Below are 19,223 nucleotides of genomic sequence, written 5' to 3' on the forward strand. Positions count from 1 at the left end.
ATGAATCATAGTGTGAATATGACAAAAGTGGCAATGGTTAGAGGTGAATGACTGAGTTTGGGAAACATTTCTCTACATCAGGTGGTAGCGGATTATGGCCTGATGTGGCCCACCATCTGTTTTTGTCCAGCCCTCAAGCAAAGAATGGTTTTTAAATTTTTAAGTGACCAGGAAAAATTTTTTTAAAGAATTACATTTCTTGGCATGTAAAAATCATATGAAATAAAAAAAATATCAGTGTCCAAAAAGTTTCACTGGAAAGTAGCCATGCCTACACATTTATATATCTCTGGCTGCTTTTGTAAACAATGGCAGAGTTGAGAAGTTGCAACAGACCACAGTATGGCCAGCAGAGTACAAAATATTTACCTTCTGGTTCTATATTATGCTACCCACTTCATCAAGTTAAATCTCTGTGTAAGACTACACCCCTGGAAATGTACAGATTTATTAATAAATCCATTTAAATTGTTTTAGTAGAAAGAGCCTTGGTTATGTGAACTGAAGGCCTTGGGCTTCAGTTTCAAAATTTATTAAGCAGAAGTGGTTGGATTAAATTACCTCTAAGATCACTCCTGGCTCATCTGAAATTCTGCACTCTGTGCAATGATCCTTCATTGTGTATAAATTTGGAATCACACATGGAATTTTAATTAAAGTATTCATAATTATAATCATATAACAGAAAGTTCAGATAGCCAGACAAGGTGGGAGATAGGAAAACTGATAAAGGAGGTTTTCTTCAAAAATTAAAATTTCTAAAAACTCATGTTGTCTCCAACAATATCAAAATTTGTTGAGAAAAGGGTCTCTTACCTCCACTAAACCTTGCAAAATCCTGACACACATGACACAGCCGTAATGCGCTCTGGCTGCAGATGGAATGAACATGTTCAAGGTTGATGTTAAGAAGATGGCAGCCCCAAAGACCCTGAGAGACCAAAACACTGTGTTACTGGGCAGGCCCACCATGGATGTGGCACATAAGTTAAACATCAGGAACAAATCTACCAGTTCATGGAAGATCACTGTATAAATTAATAGAGAAATAGACATGTTAGGGTCTGGTGTGTGCCATGCTAGACTGTCAGGTTGCTTTGATTCCCCAGCTCCAGTCCTTGGGCCAATAATGGGAAGGTTTGGGGCAGTACAGGGGTGTTCTGCCTAGATAAGATCCAGAAGCTGGAGACTTACCTGCATGAGGTAAACTTACTGGAGACCCACCATTCTTCTAGATTCTACCCGAATGATCCATTCTGACTACTACCTCATGACTTCTGCACATTTGGGTTGTATCTCCTGCTTCCCAGTTCTGCCCTCATGTTAGCAGATGGGGATACCAACAATCTGAGAAGCATGCTGTGTCCTGGGACCAGCCAAGCACAGGACAGGCCGGGTACCTGTCTCAGCCTCCAGCTTTCTGCCAAGTACTGTGTGTCTCTTCTTTGCCTGGACAGGAGTGTCCCAGGAAAAGAGAGCAAGCATCATTTTATTTCTTTCTCACACATGCTAATGATGCTTCGGATCTTTTATATTCTGGGAAATCTTATTATATGTTATTGCTTTTTAGGGCAGAGTATGAATAGTGACTTCAAAGACCATAGGAACCAGGATTTTATCACTTTTTAAGAAGCATACAACAGGCAAGTGACAATAAATAAAGGACACAAATTAGATAAGAACATAAGTAAAATTTGAGTCATGCTCATAGAAATGACTTTACATATGGATATGACTTTCAGACTTTTTTTCCTTGATCCATAAAACAAAATAAATTTTATAATGCAACCCAACACACTCTAATACACACAGATGTAACCAAAACAATTTCCATAACACGATTCTAAAATGTGCAATGGGCTAAGATATTTTCTATTCTATTTCGTTATCTTTCCTTCTATTTCTCTCTTTTTAGAAAAATAGATATTGGTAAATCACTATTGATTTTATTACCATCTAATAAGTTCTGTTTTAGAGTTTGAAAAATACTGCTTCATAAAATATACACTTCACAAAATACATATATGTTAAGTCAATTATAATTAGAAATGACCTGGAAATAATTAGTACTCTCCTAGTACACTCCTTTTCTAGTACATATACATATTACATATCTCCCAAGTGGCCATCAACTTTTGCTTAAATACTTTTAGTAACAGAGAACTACTACTCCTTGAGGCAGCTCATTTTTTCTTGGACCTACTTTTATTTGCTCAAACACCTCCTATAGAATCCCAAGGGTATGAAAGACATCTTACAGTCTAGAGACAAGCCCCTCCTACTCACATGACAAAACCAGTATAGTACAGGATAATATCAACATAGTAAACAGCATCACAGAATGTCATTGGTCAAAGGGAACTCAGACACAATCTAATCCATGTTTCATCTCACAGATGAGGAAATGGAGGTCCAGGGAAAAAGAGGAACTCGGTAGAGGTTACCAAGTGAGTTACTTAGGGTCCAGAAACTGTTTCTCCAGACTCAGATGCAGTTGATTTTTTTTTCAACTACATAATCAGTTAAAGAATTGTGAGATAGATTAAACAAAAAAGTAAACAAAAAGATTCTTAGTAACAGGATCATATAAGATCAATGTCTGTGAATCATATCTTTAGGAATGACTTCTATCTTTCATTCTGCACCCCTAAATTGAGAGCCAGTTGTGCAGAATTGATAAAAGCATACAAAGCCACATTATGATCTGTGTAGCACTCATGTTAAGCCAATTTATCTTACCTGTTCGCAGCAAATTTATTTGAAATGAAACCACCTGGAATTTGTGTCACAATATAACCCCAGAAAAAAGATCCATGGATAAGGCCCACCGTCTCTGGATCCCAGTTAAATTGTGCTGTCTGGAAATGACAAATCAGATACACTTGGTTTGTAAGAAAACACTCGCCTGTCATCATTCACTGATGATCTTATATAATAACCCTACAAAGTCTTTCTTTCCCTCCTTTAAATTCAGCAAATATTTTTTAATTTTTTAATTTGTGTTGGGGTACAGCAGATTAACAATGCTGTGATTGTTTCAGGTGAACAGTGAAGGGATATTCAGCAAATATTGATGGGGGGCCTCAACGACAGCAGGGACACAGCAAAGTCCTTGTTGTCATTGAGCTCAACTTCTGGTGAGAGAAAGGAGAGACTATGAACAAGTTAAAAAAAAATGATGAAGGCTAAGAAGAAAATAAAACAACTTGTAAAGAAAACAAAAGGTAAATTCTAGGTTTACTGGGTTATTTAGGTACCAGTTTAGTCAGACACTAAGGGAATGACAGTCATGCCTCTCTTTTCTTTATGAAGATAATAAAACCTACCTACCCATAGGATGTCTGGGGATAAATGCCATGAATATTTCTAGTAGGTTATTCCTCTGCTTAGAGATTTTTGCATTTAACACATTAGGATAATGCCTGGAGCACAGTGTAGATTCAGTAAATGTTAGCAGCTGTTGTTTTCGCTCTGATGATGACAATGGCAACAAAACGCCCTTACACAGCTCTCAGACCACTGACGCTTTCCTCGCTTTCTTTTCCAGCAAAGTAACTCACGCTTTTCAGATTTCTTACAAATCTCCCTCCTCTGAGGAAGCTCCTCAGCCTCCCTGAATTGAAGTAATCATTTTTCCTAGGCGTTGGTCCACAGACCTCTGTTCTTGCAGTCATGGCACGCCACCCCTGTTCTCAAACTAGCCTGTCACATGTCCATTTCCCACATGAGGTGGCAGGTGACTAAGGTGGCAGCTGTGTCCTTTTGACTTTATAACCTCTGTACCTAAAACAAGTGTCTACAACATAGAAGATGCAAGTAAATATTTGCCAAATTAATGAATGGCTTTGTAAAGCATTGGTATCAAAATCCAAGATGTTCCTATTATGGAGTAAGAGTTCTTAATTATCAACATAGTACCTTTTATGAATTTTCATCACATTTTGTTTTCCTATCACAAATTGTTATGTACTTATTTGCTCATTTATTCAATATGCACTGTGTGCTTCCTGTGTGCCAGGTCAGGTGATAGTATAAATACAAACTCAAGTGTTGCCTTTGCCTTCTAGGAGATCACAGTGCAGGTAATATTGGCATATGCTCTGCACTGTAGTTCCCATTTTGCAGACTAGGAAGTTGAAACTCAAGAGTAAAATGAACCTAACCATCATTCATTCAAATCAGTTCACCAAATTTTTATTTTATGCTACTAAGTGCCACACATTGTACTAGACACTGGGCACGTAGCAGTGAACAACAACAGTAATTGCTGTTTTCACAAGATGTCAGTGGGGATGGCAGGGAGTATATACAGGTGTTTACTGTGTTAGATGGTAATCAGTGAGGAAGAAAGAAATATGAACAGAGAAGGAGACAGGAAATGTTGGGTAGGAGTGATGTAGGGAGATATTTTACACAGAGTGGTCAGGGAAGCTTTCCCTGAAGAAATTATTTCTGAGTGAACTCCTAAAGGAAGAAAGGGAGCAAGTGAGGCTTTTCCTTATCAGAATAAATTGCTTTCTAGACAAAGAAATAGCAAGTGCAAAGGCCCTGAGATAAGGATGTGTCTTGTGTGTTAGAGGAACAGCCAGATGTCAGAGGAGTTGGAGGGTGATGGATGAGGAAGAGAATAACAGGCATTAAAATAGGAGAGATTCAAGTGATGAAGGGCCTTCTAAGTCACCATAAGGACTTTGACTTTTACTCAAAAAGAGATGGAAGCACTGAGCCGAAGGACATGATTTTAAGTCACTTTCCATGTATTTCCTCTTTACAATACCTAGAGTTAATTACGTCATTTTCTATAGAAGAGGAAATTGAGATTAATTTACTTGCCCCAAGTCATAGAACCAGTTGTAAAGAAAGCCAAGACCAAGACCTCTTACCAAAAGACTATATTCTTTCCATTGCTCTGGAGACTTGACTTTCTCACTAAGAAGTAGAGACTAGACTTCCTTGCCTTGAGTCACAGAATGCTCCCAAGAAACCAAAGATCCAAGACAGAGGGATCCACTTCATTCAACAACTAACTGTCAATCACATCATCCCCTGCTCATGTCTTTCCCTCTGACAGAATGGTGCTTCTTTCCAGTTGGACAAAGTTACCTGAAGAAAAGTACTTGTGCCTGCCAAGAACTGACTTTCACTATCATTGAGTCCATGAGAATCATAATGGTCCTATGTATGAATTCTTATAATAAGCCAGGTGCTATGTCAGAGACGGTATTAGGCTGAGAAAATGGTCCCCAAAGATACATGCACAAAACCCCCAGAATCTATACAGGCTGTTTTATTTGAGAAAAGGGTTTTGCTGATGTGATAAAGTCAAGGATCTCAAGGTGAGTTTTTCTGGATTATCTAACTGGGCCCTAAATCTGATGACAAGTGTCCTTGTAAGAGAAAGGCAGGGGGAGACTTGAGACATAAGAGGAAAGAAGGCCATGTGAAGATGGAGGCAGAGACTAGAGTGATGCTGGTACAAGCCAAGGAACGCTTGGAGCCGCCAAAGCTGGAAAAGGCAAAGATGGATTCTCCCCTGGAGCCTTTGGAGGAAGTGTGGCTCCCTCCAAAGTCGAGTTGATTTCTGGCCTCCCTGACTATGAGAGACTAAATTCCCACTGTTTTTAAGCCACATGTTCATGGTCATTTGTTACAGCAGCCTTAGGAAAGTAATAGAGGTGTTTAATACATTGGTACCAGATTATCTCATTTGATCTGCAATCAGGCCTTTTATTCCCATTTCACAATACAGCAATGAGACTTAATAAAGAATTTCTAGAAATGCCAGTTTCTACCTCCCTGCTCACATTTCCTTCTGAGAGGATTCTCCTCCTCCCCTCAGTGCCAGGGGCCTCTCCCCCGTGACTGTGGATGGACATCTGAATAGAGGGAGCCAACGTATAGGCTGGACTCAGCCTACCTGTCTGTCTGTCTCTCTTCTTTCTCTTTCTCTCTCTCTAATCTGAACCCGGAGATTCTAGTTAGACAATACTGCACACTTGAAACAAGCTGCATCGGAGTCAGGGCCAGGTAAGTCAGCTCCCCAGCAAGGCAACGGCTTGAGGAACTTTGGCTTTGGAGAGCAGTGAGATACCACGGAAAAGAAAAAACAAAAAAACAGTCTATGGAGAGACCTGGGAGAATGGAGCCAACTCAGAGAGAAGCAGATGCAAGACCCTGAAAGGCCAGCAAGTTGGAGAGTAAGCTGAGGATTTCCTAGTTCCCATGAGGTCCGGCTCCACTCTGCCCCTCCTGACTCCTTCTCCGCCCCACAGTGCAGTACAGCCTGGATCTCAGTCCCTCCTCAGGCTGGCTCCTTCTGGGGCACAGACTGCACAAGCATACACAGCAGATAGCTTTCCACCCTTCACTTTCCTGAGATCCCCTATAGCCCTATAGTCATTTCCTTTTTAACTTGAGCTGGTTTCCCATTTCTGTTCTTTGCAACCAGCAATCCCTAACCAGGACAGAAGGGCAACTTGCTCAAGGTCCCAGAGCTAATAAACAACAGAGTCAAGTGTGAAATCAGGTCTGGAAGATTCCAAAGCCCGATTCTTCTTAACCCTACAGGGCTCATGATTCATGAGAAGGAGTTTGGGTTTTCCCTGAGGGTAATGAGAACTAATCTCCAAGTTTCTCAAACTTCAGTCATTTATTGCTTACCATGTGCCAGACACTGTTCTATATGATTCACATGTCTTAAAACTCATAATTATTAAACTAAAAAAAATGATTATGTTTCACACATCAACTGAAGCTACTGTTTATACGACTATCAGAATATATGCCAGTTATTTGCAAGGCCTACCTATTTATACCTGGAGTAGGAAATGGAACGCACTCCAATATTCATGCCTGGAAAACTCCATGGACAGAGGAGCCTGGCAGGCTATACAGTGTATGGGGCTGCAAATAGTCAGACACGACTGAGCAACTGAGCACGCACACCTATCCATACTACTTACTTTTCTCCCTCTATTGAAAATAAATATTTAAAAATATCTCAGTGCAAAATATCTAGTTTTTCTCCAATAAAGTCAACAAAACAAAATTACCAGCCATTGAGAGGCTTTCTTAATACAATTAGTGAAATCTTTGTCATTGGGTTGAACATGCGCAGATGATATCTCAGCTTTGTTCTGTTTGGATAAGTGAGAAATGGCCTGCTATAAATTAGAACTTCTGAAATGCTACTAAACTCTTACTTATGAGGCCAGAGAAAATGATGTAAAGCGTATTTTAGATCTTAATCAGTTTCTCTAAGACTCCAGAGGACAAAACCATAGAAACTAGAGAGCACACACAGCATTGTTTCTTAAGTTTATCAAAATGCCTTTTCCATTTGCCTCAAAGCAAATTCTGTTGACCTAGGCCTATCTTTTCATGCAACAAACAAATGCAAACCAGCATCTAATTTTGATCCAGGCCTTAGCAGACAAGTTTAATTAGCTGCCTTTCCTCACAAAAGGCTGCCAGAATGCATGTGATACCCATCTGAAACCTCATTAATGTCCATCATTCTTTATTTTCAAAATGTATGACATCCCTCTTACACTTCTACTGCCCTCCCTGCCCCTCTCCCCCAAAATAAACAACCAGGATATCCTTTTAAAAACAGATTCAACTGTGGCATAAAAAAAGAGAATGGTTAGAAGAATCTCCATGGTACCCTTTTCTTCTGGTAGAATAATCTCTTAGTTAAAAAAGAAAAAGGGCGGGGGAATCTGCCGGCCAACTAAAGACTTATTTTTAATGAACTGAAATCAGTATTTGGCAGAAACTGTTCCAGGTAATGCTGATAGACACAGCATGAAGGAAAGCATTCCGCAGTTAAGCCCAGGAAATAAGGCACACCATGGCCCACTCTTGGAGATTCTCAGAGGACGCAGCACAGTAAAGGTTCCTAGTTCATATGACACCTTCTTCAAAGCACAGCCTACAGGACAGTGGTGTCCAGACACCAGTTTGGGAAACTCTGATCTAGATGCTTTCCCAAACATGGGTAGAGACTGGAGAACTATTAGAAGTCTCTCTGCAAGAAAGGAACCCTCCTGCACTGTTGGTGGGAATGTAAATTGGTACAGCCATTATGGAGAACAATATGGAGGTTCCTTAACAAACTACACATAGAGCTACCTTATGACCCTGCAATCCTACTCCTGGGCATATGTGTGGAGAAAAACATGATCTGAAAGGATACATACACCCCCATGTTCCTGGCAGCAGTTCACAATAGCCAAGGCATGTGTGTGTGTGTGTGTGTGTGTCTGTGTGTCTGCGCTTAGTCACTCAGTCATGTCCAACCCTTTGCAACCACATGGACTGTAGCCCACCAGACTCCTTTGTCAATGGGGATTCTCCAGGCAAGAATACTGGAGTGGATTACCATGCCCTCCTGCAGGGGACCTTCCCAACCCAGGGATTTAACCTAGGTCTCCCGCACTGCAGGCAGATTCTTTACCATCTGAGCCACCACGGAAGCCCCAGCCAAGACATGGAAGCAACCTAAATGTCCATCAACAGAGAAATGGATGAAGAAGATGTGTTACATATACATGATGGAATATTACTCAGCCATTAAAAAGAATGAAATAATGCTACACACAGCAACAGGGATGGACCAAGTGTCATACTGAGTGAAATAAATCAGACCAGAAAGAGGAGAAATATTTGATATCCTTTATACATGGAATCTAAAAAAAAAGATACAAATGAACTTACTTACAAAACAGAAAGAGACTCACAGACTTAGAAAACGAACTTGTGGTTGCCAGGGCTTGGGGAGAAGGGGTAGTAAGTACTTTGGGAAGGTCATGTACACAGTGCTAGAAGTCTCTCTGCAAACAGATGGATTTCCACATGAGTCACTCCAGTGTGTGCATTCAACACAATGAAACAGATATATTGGGTATCCACTGGACATACATTTTTGTTTTATTCTCCCATAATCTCAATACTTCTCAAGGCTTATCATTTAAGAAACAAACCAGATTTCATCTTTTCAGTGATTCATGAAAACAGTACTGTTTAAGTGACATCACTAAAGGCTTGCTTATGACTATAAGAGCCTTTGAATGGGGCCTTCTGCTTCTATTCACTCCAGTCCTGATCCACTGGATCCACTGGGAGATGACTGGCTGGACAGTGATCATCCTGGAGTATGGATCTGATGGTACCATTTCTCTGCTTAAAGCCCACGCCTGACTCCCCTTAGACTTGCCGGGCTCTCCACAACCTAACCCCACTTTACCTGTTGCCTCCTTCTTTTGATGCTTACCTCATTCTATCCTTTTACCAGGATTCTTAACTGGAGTCTGTGGATGGAATCCTGTGGATCTATGAACTTGAATGGGGAAAAATCAGCATCTTTATTGCTACTAACTAATAAAGCAGCATTTCCTATAATTGTGAGTGTAGGCAACAAACCCCAGTCATATTATCAGGACTTGTGATTCTATTACTAGAAGAAATTGTAAATATGTTCTATCCCATGATGGCTGTTGTCATTATCTCAAATTATTGTTCACCCTTCAAACACCAAAATTACAGAAATTATTAGACCCATTGCTAGATTTTGTCATCTGATGTGTTCATAAAGAAACCCATATGTTTCTATATCACAAATTCATTTCTTAGTTTGTTATCTGTATTTAAAATAATTGGTTTCCTTTGTGATCCTATGTGTTTTTTAAAGTTTTATTTTATTTACTTATTTATTTAAGTCACTCCTGGTGGGCTGCCCTCTATGGGGTCGCACAGAGTCGGACACGACTGAAGCGACTTAGCAGCAGCAGCAGCATGTGGCGTGGGGGATCTTAGCTCCCCACCCAGGGATCAAACCCTCATCTCCTGCAGTGGAAGTGCAGAGTCTTAACCACTGGACCACCAAGGAAGTCCCCTGTGTGTTTTACTTTAAGAATTTAAAACATTAATACAGCTGTTGCTAAAAGACACTGACATAGACATAGGCAGACACTGACCTGAATTTCCGGTTTTCCATCAACATATACAGTGCTGTTATTGACCATTTCCACAATGGCAACTCCAAGATTGCACCGAATGCCAAAGGAAATGCAGAACCCCAGCCCACTCATGATAGCAATGATGTAGCGCTTGGGGACCCCACAGCAGTGGCAGTCACAGAGTGGGGGCCTCCGCCTGGACGTCTGCACGGGCCTCCCTTCTTCATTCAGCTCAATGTTACCTCCTTCCTCATTGGTCCCATCAATTTTCCTACAGCGGGCAAATGGACAGGGAAGAAAGACCAGGATTACAAAGTATACTAGGGAAGAAGAAAAAGTGTACCAAGAAAGAAAAAGGAAAACTCAGAGTAGGATGCATCCTGCATGTTTTAACATCATCATCATTATTACTAAAATAAATTATACTGGTTAAAATTTACTGATATTCTGGATATTGTGTTGCACCCTTATAGACATTAATTTATTTTAATCTCATAACAGCTACACAAGGTAGATAGTGTTATCTTGTCCATTTATAGACAAAAAACCAAGTCCTCTGAGGTAGGATGCAAGTTCAAGTCCAGAGTTTGTATCCTCAACAGTATGCCTTACTGAATATCCTGCTGAAAGAGTATCTATAAACTTCATCCACATGACATGACCCAGCTGACTATTATGTTTGACTTTAATTTTAATGTCATTTGAAGCCTGCTAAAAGATATACAGTAAAAAATCAATTTATTTTCAGATTCTTTTTTCTTCTTTTTCTAAGTCTTAATACAATACTAGGTAAGGAGGTACATTTTTGATCACAGCACGAACCAGTTGGTTGTGTATCTGTTCTTTCTTAAGTGGTTCTATGGTGATTTGCTGGCACTTTTTAAACAGAGGGCATGATTTCTCATTGAGTCCCATAAATTCAGATTTTGGCAGTCCATTGCAGTGAATTTACTCTCTTCTTTAAAAAAAAAAAAAGTAATTGGGCAAACTGAACACTATCTGTCAATAATAAAAGGAGCTGTTTGCATCATCACACGTACCATAACCCTTCTGAAGATGGCTGATTAAGGTCCAAGTCTTTGTAAAAATAAGCAAAGCTTATATGTTTTCAAGAGTATCATATTCATTAATAACTAATACAATGTCTAACAGACTACATAGAAGCACAAATAATTTGCCCACCAATTCATAGCAGAGATCATCTTAGTAGCTTCTTATGACTCAAGCAAATGAGGTTAAAGCACATATAGAGAGAGCCTGGACAGGGAAGCCTGGCGTGCTGCGGTCCATGGGGTTGCAAAAAGTCGGACACGACTGAGCCACTGAACTGTGCTGAGAGACAGCACATGTACTGGATTTAATTCAGCTCATCAAATATTTACTGAGTGCCTACTGTGTGTCAGGCACTATACTGAGTGTTACGGAAGAATAAAGAAAGTGACATGGTTTCTGATCTCCTTCAGCTCTTAGAGGAAGAAAGACACATACACAGTTGTAATTGCTGGATGATGTAGGTTTTCTTGAAATCAAGGTGAAGTGCAGTGATAAAACAGGAAAGGAACTTTCAATTTTAATTTGTGAGGTCAGAATGGTAGCTTAATAAATATGCAAGAATATGGAAGTAATCAGAAGAGAACATCATCAACCTCCCAATGCACTTTTGTAACCTACCTGCATGTATGCTGATGTGTTCTACGTTTTCTTCTATGATTGTCTTCCAAGCTTCCAGCTAAGGCCAACCTCTTTCCCTGGGCACTAGATCTCATTGCCTCTCATGTACTCAAGGAAATCCCTATCCACAAATTTCATCAATTATTTCTCCTCTCTACTAGAACATTCCTACTGTCTACAAATATGCCCTTATTTGTCCCACATCAACATTTAAAATAAAAACACTTTCTCTTTCAGCTACCTGCCTATTTCTCACCTTCCTCTTATAGAAAAACTCAGAAGTCACTGTCTCACTTCCCTTTCTCCCATTCTCTCTTGGACACACTCCAAACAGGTATATCTCCAAACCTGTCCACCAAAATTGCTCTTCTTGGGCTGTCAATGCCCTCCACATGGTTCAGTTCAGTTCAGTCGCTCAGTCGTGTCTGACTCTTTGTAACCCCATGGACTGCAGCATGCCAGGCCTCCCTGTCCATCACCAACTCCTGGAGCTTGCTCAAACTCATGTCCATGGAGTCAGTGATGCCATCCAACCATCTCATCCTCTGTCATCCCCTTCTCCTCCTGCCTTCAATATTTCCCAGCATCAGGGTCTTTTCCAATGAGTCAACCATGAGTCCACATGGTTCAACCCAAAGGCTCTTTCTAGTCCTCATCTAGTTGACCTGTGAGCAGCACTTGACACTACTGATTATTCTTTCTTCCTTGACGACTTTGATTCCTTCATGGATACCACACTCACTTGGTGGTCCTTCTAATCCCCTGAACACTCCTGTTTTGTCTCTTAAGCTGAGTTGTTACTTCCTCAACCTGTAAACACTGGGATGCCTAGAGCTCAGTTTATAGATCGCTTTTGTTTTCTGTCTGTACTTTCTAGGTGACCTCACTCATCTCTGGGCTTTAGACACCATGCATATGCTAACAGATTTCAATTTTCATATCTAGATTTATTTGACATCTTTGTAGACACATGATCAGCACCTCAAACCTAACATATCCAAACTGAGTCCCTCTAAAAAAAAAAGTTAATTCCTGAAGCTTTTCGCATTCCAAGTAATGACAATTTTGTTCCTTTGGTTGCTCAGAAAAAAAAGTTGGGTGACATCCTGGATGCATCTCTTCTCCAATCTCCATCCAATCTATGCATCAGCGCCCTTAGTTTGAATTTGTACTCTTCCATTTACTTAGCTGTGTGACTTTGGCCTAGTTAACCTCTCTGAGCTTTCTTCCCAGGTGGCTCTAGTGGTAAAAGAACCCGCCTGCCAATGCAAGAGATGTAAGAGACATGGGTTCGATTCATGGGTCAGGAAGATCCCCTGGAGGAGGGCATGGCAACCTATTCCAGTATTGCCTGGAGTATCCCATGGACAGGGGAGCCTAGTATGCTGCAGTCTGTGGGGTCACAGAGAATTGGACACAACTTAGCCACTAAACAACAACAGAATAGATCATTTAGAACAGAACTTAACACATGTGCCAGCTATTTTTATTACATTAATCCTCATAACCACTTACTGAGTCCACTCTGCTAGGATGAACATAAATGCCATTTACTGCCATTTATATTGATATCTAAGAGTTATTCAGATCATAAGACTCTTTATAATGTGCAGCCCCAGTGGTATCCATGAATTTCTGGCATGAATGAATATAATACTTATCTTATAGAGCTGTGGTTAAGATTAAATGAATGTCTACCACCAGACAGTTGATTTGAGTGGTAGCACAGTGTAATGAGTAAGAAAGATGGGCACAAAATGTCTGGTCTGAAACCCAGCTCTGCCACTTACAAACTGTGTCACCTTGGGCAAATTACTTAACCTCTCTGTGCCTCAGTTTTCTCATCTGTAAAACTGTGATTATAATTGGCCCTCCCTCATAGGGTTGTTAATAGAATTAATGGTACCTGGAACATAGTGTTATTACTATCATTTACTGCTGCTGCTGCTGCTACGTCACTTCAGTCATGTCCGACTCTGTGTGACCCCATAGACGGAAGCCCACCAGGCTTCCCGTCCCTGGGATTCTCCAGGCAAGAACACTGGAGTGCATTGCCATTTCCTTCTCCAATGCATGAAAGTGAAAAGTGAAAGTGAAGTCGCTCAGTCGTGTCTGATCCTCAGTGACCCCATGGACTGCAGCCTACCAGGCTCCTCCATCCATGGGATTTTCCAGGCAAGAGTACTGGAGTGGGGTGCCATTGCCTACACATAAGCAATTAGAGAACATTCATCATTTAAGCTGAAAAAAGTCTGTATATCAGTTTCTGGACATTAATTTCCAAATGCAATGCCTTCTATCTGTTCCAACAGTGGACGATAAGTGAATACATCATCTTTCTTCCTACATTTCAAAAATATTAATGTACCTTTAGCTGATGAATTGCTCAGCTGCTTCTTATCAATGACTGCTCTCCAGGAAGACTGACAGTGTCTGGCTGTAATCAACCCCATGTGTAGACTCCAGACACTTCTCTATACATTTACCTCTCCCTTGACCATGAGGAAGACCCCACAGTTCAAAAGCATACAGAAAATTCCATTCAGATGATGATCTCAGTAGTAAACATTATTAGACATCTATGATTTATACTGATTGCTAAGTTAGAAAGTCGGGATTCTTAACTTCCCAATGTTCCTGCCCCTTAGAAAACAGAAAACATTTCTTTGTGACTTTTTTCTTACACTGGATCCTGTCGACTGGTTTTACGTAAAAATCAACCATGAGAGGAAACATCCATTACATACTAGGTTCTGGGCAAACTATTATATATATATATATATATATATATATATATATATATATATAATTATCTTATAGACTTGAGGTTAACACCCAGTGTTAAAACAGCAAAGCTGTTTTTGCTGGAGGAGCCCTAATTCTGGAGCTCTGCTCAAAGATCACCAGAGTTGAGGATCAGTTCAGATTTCCAGTCAGTTAATGCCTACTTCTGCCAATAATTTCTCTCCAGGGATCACTGAAAGACGAGGTATGAATTTGGCTTTATTCTAAAACCAATCATTCTATAATTATGACAACAATGATAACATCTAGCATGTATTTAGTGTGCTCTCTATCTAGAACTGATAGCAGGGTTTTTTTTTTTTTTAATTGTTCAGTGAGCCAGTTCTGAGAAAACTCTTCAGAGTAATAGACACATAGCTTAATTTGGGGCTGAAGTTGCACAACTTGGAAATTACTGATTTTGTTATATCCCTAAAGCAAACCAATCTGGTAAACAAAAGGATATTCAAGTGGATCATTCAATCAAACATAGTAAAACCAGCACTTAGAACTGAGAAAAGTGATTAAATTTTAAAAAGCAGCTAAAGTTGAAAAAGAACACTCCTAAGTATTTATATAAAGCTAAATAGTTATCATAACTTGAATACGCCAATTAAGCCACTGAGCTTCCTTGTGCATTTTTAATCAAATGAAACACCACCATAAAAAGATGTTACCTGGGAATGCTGAACAGAAGAATAAAACATTCTTAAAAGAAAAGGTTATTATAATCATTTCCTGTGTTTAGCTAGTTTATCCTGCTGTCACTGAGGTAGGTTTTCATTTATATATGATAATTCAGTGTAGTTCTGACTGAAACTTTTTGTTTTTAATTACCAAAGTAATAAGTGCCCAACACAGTTCTCTTGCTAAGCTCACCAAAGGGATACAGAGGAAAAATTAACACTGGCAGGAGTCTGTGTATTATAAAACACAAGAAGTGGAATGAATCTGTGGGCTAGTTTTTAAATTTATGAGAAAACATAGATAGAAAAGTTAAAAGCAGATGCCAAAGGAAATTTGCATTCATCATAATTAGAAATAATGATAAAAATTTTATCAGTTATTTTCACATTTATTTACATCAGAGAAATTAAAAGAATCATTTTACCTTGCACATAAGGATGGCTTATTAATTCATTTATAAAACCTAGGAGGGCATTTACTACGTCTATTTTAAAAACCACAAATTAAATATCACATCAATTCATTCATTTATAGCAAATTCTCCTTTCAATAATAATATATTTTACTTTAAAAAAAAGATCTATTTTTTTGTTTGGACAAAAACATTCAATTCAAGGACACCACTTAACACTTTCCCATTTAATCATGTAAGATTTTCTGCTTTAAATACTAATTTTTAAAGTTACTTTCTTCATATTATTGTGCAATAATCCTTCTCTTTGAAAACTACACAATCAAGAACCACTTCATACAGTTTATATTACAAGCTATACAATTTGAAAATACCTAATTTTCATCTGCAGTGAAAAATTATTAAAAATTATTTCAACTCAAAGCATAACCATGCAAAGTGGTTCCTGGTTTTGTTGTTACTATTGAATTAACATAAAGTGGTATATCCCCAAATATTTTCTAATTCAATGACAAACACACAACTTTCAATATTACTGTGTCCAATAAGTGCTAATCTTGCTGCATAAACGGAGTGCTTGTCTTGGTGTTTTCCTAATTTAACCTTATCCTTTTGATGCATCTTCTTTTCCTCCAGGTGTAGTCTGTTGGAGCTGGAAGTGGCTCCAGAAGCCCTTTATTCTGACCCTCCCACTCCTTTTTAAAATGTAGCTTTAAAAACATAAGACAAATTCTTTCAAACACCATCAGCAATGTGAAGCTACTCTGAAATAAATCTAAAGTTTGCATTCAGACTTTACCTTTGTAAAATCCCCAACGAATCTCCCACAGTGTTCTTCATTCCCTCCTTTCCAGGTTTCAAAATTTTTTCTTTGAAGGTATTGAATGCTTTAAAAGGCATTGTGATACTGGGGTACCTCCAAGCCTTCAACAGTCAGTCTCAGGAACTCTCATCCTTCATTCCAGCATGGGGATCACTCTGCTTTCCTCGATGAACACCTGGAAGTCAGTTCTCAGGGAGGTGACTATTTAAAATAAAAAAGGCATGAAACCCAGCCCAGATCTTTCCAGATGAGACACAACACCCGCGCCCCCAAACAGGAGAGGCCAGATGATCTGTGACTGGGAATTCAGCCCCTCTCAGCTCCTAGCTCAGCAGCAGCCTGTGGTGCTGTCTCAGGCAGCCACTCTCAGGCTGAGTGCAGCCCGGCTCCCTCCCTGGGCTGCAGCTGGAGAAGCTAAAGGGGGCTCCAGCCCACGAAGTGTCCTGCGACCAGCGAAAGCCTCTGCAGCCTATCTCCAGCCCCTCCTGCTTCTGACCACATTCCCCTCCTGCCTCACTCAGCTCAGCTGTGGCTTTCACTGAGGGATCCTTTCCAAGGTGATGCCATAGTAACCGGCACAATACCTGTCCCTTGGCCGCTGGGCTTATTAATGGCTCTCAGCCAGAGCAAGCACCCAGGATGAAGTGTGTTCAACACCCACAAGTCCTCTGCTTTTCTGAGGTCTGGCCCCCAAGACAGGCTCTCAGCCACTGCATTAGGGCCTTTTATGTCTCTCTTGGGAGAGTTGAAGCAGTTTTTGCATCAGACACCAGTACGGATGTGGTCCTTGGAGGAACATTTGTACTTGAGGAGGCTAAACGCAAAACCCAAGCCATATGCCTCTAGGAGGGCATCTGTCTGATCAACAGAGCAGGCTCACTTAGGGTGTAGCGTGTTAAGTGCCATTGGGACCCTCGAACTGAAGGTAACTGAGCCAGTCCTAGAACCTGCTTAGTGCTCTTCTCTGGTCTTCATTGTCTTCAGAATAAACCTAAATTCTTTATCACAGCACAGAAGACACTCTGTGTGACTCCAGCCCTGCTTCTTGTCACTCTGCTCTTTCTATCAGCACTTCACTGAATTCTGCAATCTCCCTATCACTTCTGGGGTTTACTCAAGCTGTGCCTTCTGCCTGGGTAACTCTCCTCACCCTTCATCTGGGAAATGCCAACGTATTCTTGTCTCACAGAGACATCACTTCCTCTAGAAGCCCTCATAGACAAGGTTAGGTGTCCCTCCTCTGTGCCCCCGAATCCACTGTCCTCCAAGCCAACAGGATCTGGCATGAAGCAGTGAAAAAATCCTTGTTGGACTGGAGTAGAAACAGCACATGTTGCTCCCACACTGATGGCAGCAGGATGACCCCTCCACGAACGCTGCTGCCATGAAGAAACAGCCTGCATCTGTGAGGCTCCAGAGGTCCAGTCTCCCAACTTGCAATGGACTGACCGACCCTGTGCTTTAGACTCTCAGACTCCCCCGGAGTCATTTCCACAAGATCAGTCCCTGCCTTCTGCAGCTGCAGTCCAAATCCTTCTCCAGGATTTGAATTAAGTTGATCTAAATGAGCTGGATCCTAGGCAGGTTAAATACTACCATCAATAATAATAATTATTATTATAATGGCTAATATATATTGCTGTCTTTATGGTCCAAACTTTGTGTTAAGCATTGTTTACATATTATCACAATCTTTCCAACACTACTTTGTGGATAAGCTAATTATTATTTTCCCCAACCTCACTGACAGGAAACTGAGGCTAAGATAGGTTTGGGCTTGCTAGGTTTCAGATTCAAACAGCCTGACTTCATGCAGTCCTGTTCTCATGCTCTCTCTCCTCCCTCTTTCTTTCTCCTCCTCCATCCTTCCATCCCCCCCAACCCATATTACCTCCTCTGAATTTACTGAGATATATTTTGCATATCATATACCTTACCCATTTCAAGTGGACAATCAATGATTTCTAGTAAATTTATCATGTTGTGCAAGCATCACCATAAAGCACAAAGCAGATAGAACATTTCTATCATCCCAATGAGAACCCTCATACTCACTATTAATCCTTGTCTCCCATCCCTCACACTGCACCAGGCAACCATCAGTCTTTCTGTCTCTATAAATTTTCCTTTAACAGACATTTTCTATAAATGGAATCAACACACTATACCATACAGTATATTGTCTCTTGTGTCTGACATCTTCCATTTAATATGATGATTTTCAGATTTGCCCATGTTACAACTTTATCAGTAGTTTGTTCCTCCTTCACTGCTTTCAGTGAAATAGTTTATTGCATGGGCATATCACATTGTATCTATCCATTGACCAGTTGATGGACGTTTAGTTGCTTCTAATCTCTGGCTATTATGAACAAAATTGTTAAGGACATCTGTGTGCAAATCTTTCTTTGGACAAATCTTTTCATTTCTCTTGGGAAATACCTAGGATTGGAATTGGTGGATTGCGTGGTAAGCGTGTTTTTAAGAAACTGCCAAATTACTTTCCAAAGTGACAGCACTATTTTACATTCCCAGTAGCATGTATGAGCAGAGAAGGCAATGGCACCCCACTCCAGTACTCTTGCCTGGAAAATTCCATGGATGGAGGAGCCTGATAGGCTGCAGTCCATGGGGTCGCTAAGAGTCGGACACGACTGAGCGACTTCACTTTCCCTTTTCACTTTCATGTATTGGAGAAGGAAATGGCAACCCACTCCAGTGTTCTTGCCTGGAGAATCCCAGGGACGGCAGGGCCTGGTAGGCTGCCTATGGGGTCTATGAGGTCGCACAGAGTCGGACACAACTGAAGCGACTTAGCAGCAGCAGCATGTATGAGGGGTCCCATTTCTGACACTATCACCAATATTGATTGTCTTTTTTAGACTTT

At 40.4% G+C, this 19,223-nt stretch overlaps 1 protein-coding gene across 1 annotated transcript in view; it reads right to left on the reverse strand.

Moving 5' to 3' along the window:
• The window catches only part of SLC17A8 (solute carrier family 17 member 8), a 42,188-nt gene extending 23,366 nt beyond the window's left edge, over positions 1 to 18,822 (reverse strand). The window contains exons 1-4 of the mRNA XM_006050112.4: positions 16,313 to 18,822; positions 9,978 to 10,230; positions 2,740 to 2,858; positions 817 to 931 (exon numbers count right to left, since the gene is read on the reverse strand). Of these exons, the coding sequence (XP_006050174.2) occupies positions 817 to 931; positions 2,740 to 2,858; positions 9,978 to 10,230; positions 16,313 to 16,413 (588 nt within the window). The 5' untranslated portion in view covers positions 16,414 to 18,822. The remainder of the gene's footprint in view (positions 1 to 816; positions 932 to 2,739; positions 2,859 to 9,977; positions 10,231 to 16,312) is intronic.
• Between the last annotated feature and the right edge of the window lie 401 nt (positions 18,823 to 19,223).

The sequence above is a fragment of the Bubalus bubalis genome, chromosome 4 (genome assembly GCF_019923935.1).
Source record: "Bubalus bubalis isolate 160015118507 breed Murrah chromosome 4, NDDB_SH_1, whole genome shotgun sequence".
NCBI classification, from domain to species: Eukaryota; Metazoa; Chordata; class Mammalia; order Artiodactyla; family Bovidae; genus Bubalus; species Bubalus bubalis.